The following is a 2384-nucleotide window of genomic DNA, read 5'->3' as shown; positions in this document are numbered from 1 at the left end:
CCCATATTTGGGTGGTTTGTTCGTCTCTCTTTTGATCATGTGTGAACACATTGTGCTGAGTTGTTCCTTTTAAACAGTAGTATGCGTAACCTCTACAGCTTGCTTAAAGTTCACGGTTTCGTTCAACCAGACAAGCTTTTTTCCTTAATTACTTGTTGGATGGATAGCTCCGGAAAATTGCTCAGTGAGAATAGTGGAGCTACTTCGGCTTCCTGAAGGAAGCACTTTTGCTCTATTCGTCAGTTTTTATTTGCTCTGGGGCTTAAAATGAACCCATGCACTTAATTTTGACTTTGCAGGTTGAGGAGACAAAGGTTGAGAGTATTAAAAGAGATAAGGCGGCAACAGAGAAGTTGCTACAAGAAACAATCGAAAGAAATCAAACTGAACTTGCAGCTCAGAAGGAGTTCTACACAAATGCTCTTAATGCAGCAAAAGAGGCCGAAGCATTAGCTGAATCAAGAGTCAACACAGAAGCCAAAGTTGAGCTTGAGAGCCGCTTAAGAGAAGCCTGCGAAAAAGAAAATATGCTGATTAATACAATCGAGGAGTTGAGGAATGCTCTTACCAGACAAGAACAGGAGGTAAGCCATGAAAATATGCATCTACTGTGCATCAATAATTCAATACCCCCGGGACATTTAGTCTGTAGATTGTGGTGATCTAACTGTAATCTATGTTGCTTTGTTGATTAAAACTTTTATCTAAAAGATTATTTTGTTGATCTATAATGTCATGAAATCTTTTATATTGCTTTGTTGATAAAAACTCGGGGCATTTCAGGCTGCTTTCGTGGAAGAACGGTTAAAAAGGGATCATGATGATCTTCAAAAGCGGTATCAGGTGAGCGAGCTTTTTCGGTTTAGCTGCCACTACGAGTAAAATTAGTCATGGACCAGCTTGTCATTTCCTTTCATTTTTCAATACTTCAGGCCAGTGAACTTCGGTATAATGAACTGGTTACACAAGTTCCTGAGTCGACAAGGCCACTCTTAAGGCAAATTGAAGCCATGCAGGTATTTGTGCTTCCACAGATTTTTCCCTTCTTGGCGACGCTCGGTTGCGAAATGACCGGCCAAGCCATACTGAGCCCAAGCCGCTGCTGTTGCGCCTCTCCCCTCGATGTACCAAGCTCCATAGGTGGAGGAGCAGCGAGGGGCGTCACTGGGACAGAGGTGGAGGAGCACGGATTCAGCGCCGACTTACTTCTCGACGAGTAAGTCCCCCTCTTCCTCTCAACGCATCTTCCCTATCCCTCTCTCAGTTTATCTATGTCCACAGATTGGGCCATTCGTGCGATGGGGCGGGCGCGGTCTGCGTGATGGCGCTGCTCCGTGAGATCCATGGACGGCGGCTCGGTGACAGAAAGCAGGTGGTGTAGGCCCGACGACAGAGGAGGGAAGCCTCGGCCACGGCCAAGGTAGGCGCTGTACGGCACCTTCTTATCTATATCACAATCCCGTGCGTATGTTCTGAGAAAGAGGAGCCCAATGAGAAATCGAGCGTGTCTGCGGCGGTAAGCAACGAGCAGCGACGGCGGGCACAGTTCATACGCCAAAGGGAGCTCCTCCCATTCTCCCTCTCTCTCTCAGCCCGTGCTCTCTCTACCCTCAATCTCGTCTCTGCTCTTTCCCCCTCTTCCCCTCGACCTAGAACACTGGTTGGCTGGATGAGGAATAGAAAACTGGGAGTCTCTGTGACGGTGTTTCTCATGCTTGGACCTGAATCTGCATATTTATTTTTGGATGTGTATTGGCTTATTTTTTCTGGCCACATTCTCCATATATGCATATCTAGAGTTATGAATCGATTTGGCCAGTCTATTATTCAGCTCATTAAAACTCTTGATGTTGATGATGATTTGCTGCTGTTTTTGCAGGTTTGTCATGGATTTGAGCAAAAAGAAGAGTCATATGAAGGTGATTTGGAGGAAGGAGGTGACCATTACTTGCTAGAACTCTTGTGTTGGAGCCTTGGAGGAGGGTGAATTTGCCATCTATAATTTGGTATTTAGTTTAGGCACAGAAATATGGTACACTAATTGTTGGTTACATTAGCATTATATAAGTCTTTATAATCTTTCATTTCTTATCTTTATACTATTTCTGAGTGTGCCATTCTAGGCCTGCTTGAGGCATATGAAATTGCTTATGTTGAAGGCAACACTTGTTGCTATTGCTACCTGTGGCTGGAAGGGATAGGAAGTAAAAAGGGATAGATAGTATCAGCCTCTTGGATGAGAAATTCTCATGATGCTCACTCAGACTGACAATTTCTTTTAATGTGAGACAGAAGTCACAAAGCTACCACGATAATTTGTTCTGGCCATTTATACAGAAAAAATATCTAACGGTTCCATTCTTGTGTTCTGGACAAGATGAACA

General features: G+C 44.2%; 1 protein-coding gene across 1 annotated transcript; it reads left to right on the top strand.

The window, feature by feature from the left end:
* Positions 1–201: 201 nt before the first annotated feature.
* LOC124647415 (golgin candidate 5-like) lies at positions 202–1220 on the top strand. Its single transcript, XM_047187365.1, has 3 exons — positions 202–584; positions 784–843; positions 933–1220. The coding sequence occupies exons 1-3, from the start codon at positions 276–278 to the stop codon at positions 1218–1220; spliced, it is 657 nt and encodes a 218-aa protein (XP_047043321.1). The 5' UTR covers positions 202–275.
* The last annotated feature ends 1164 nt before the right edge of the window (positions 1221–2384 follow it).

This window comes from Lolium rigidum, chromosome 4 (genome assembly GCF_022539505.1).
Source record: "Lolium rigidum isolate FL_2022 chromosome 4, APGP_CSIRO_Lrig_0.1, whole genome shotgun sequence".
NCBI classification, from domain to species: Eukaryota; Viridiplantae; Streptophyta; class Magnoliopsida; order Poales; family Poaceae; genus Lolium; species Lolium rigidum.
Note: the sequence above shows the minus strand (reverse complement) of the source record. Positions and strands in the feature narration are given on the sequence as shown.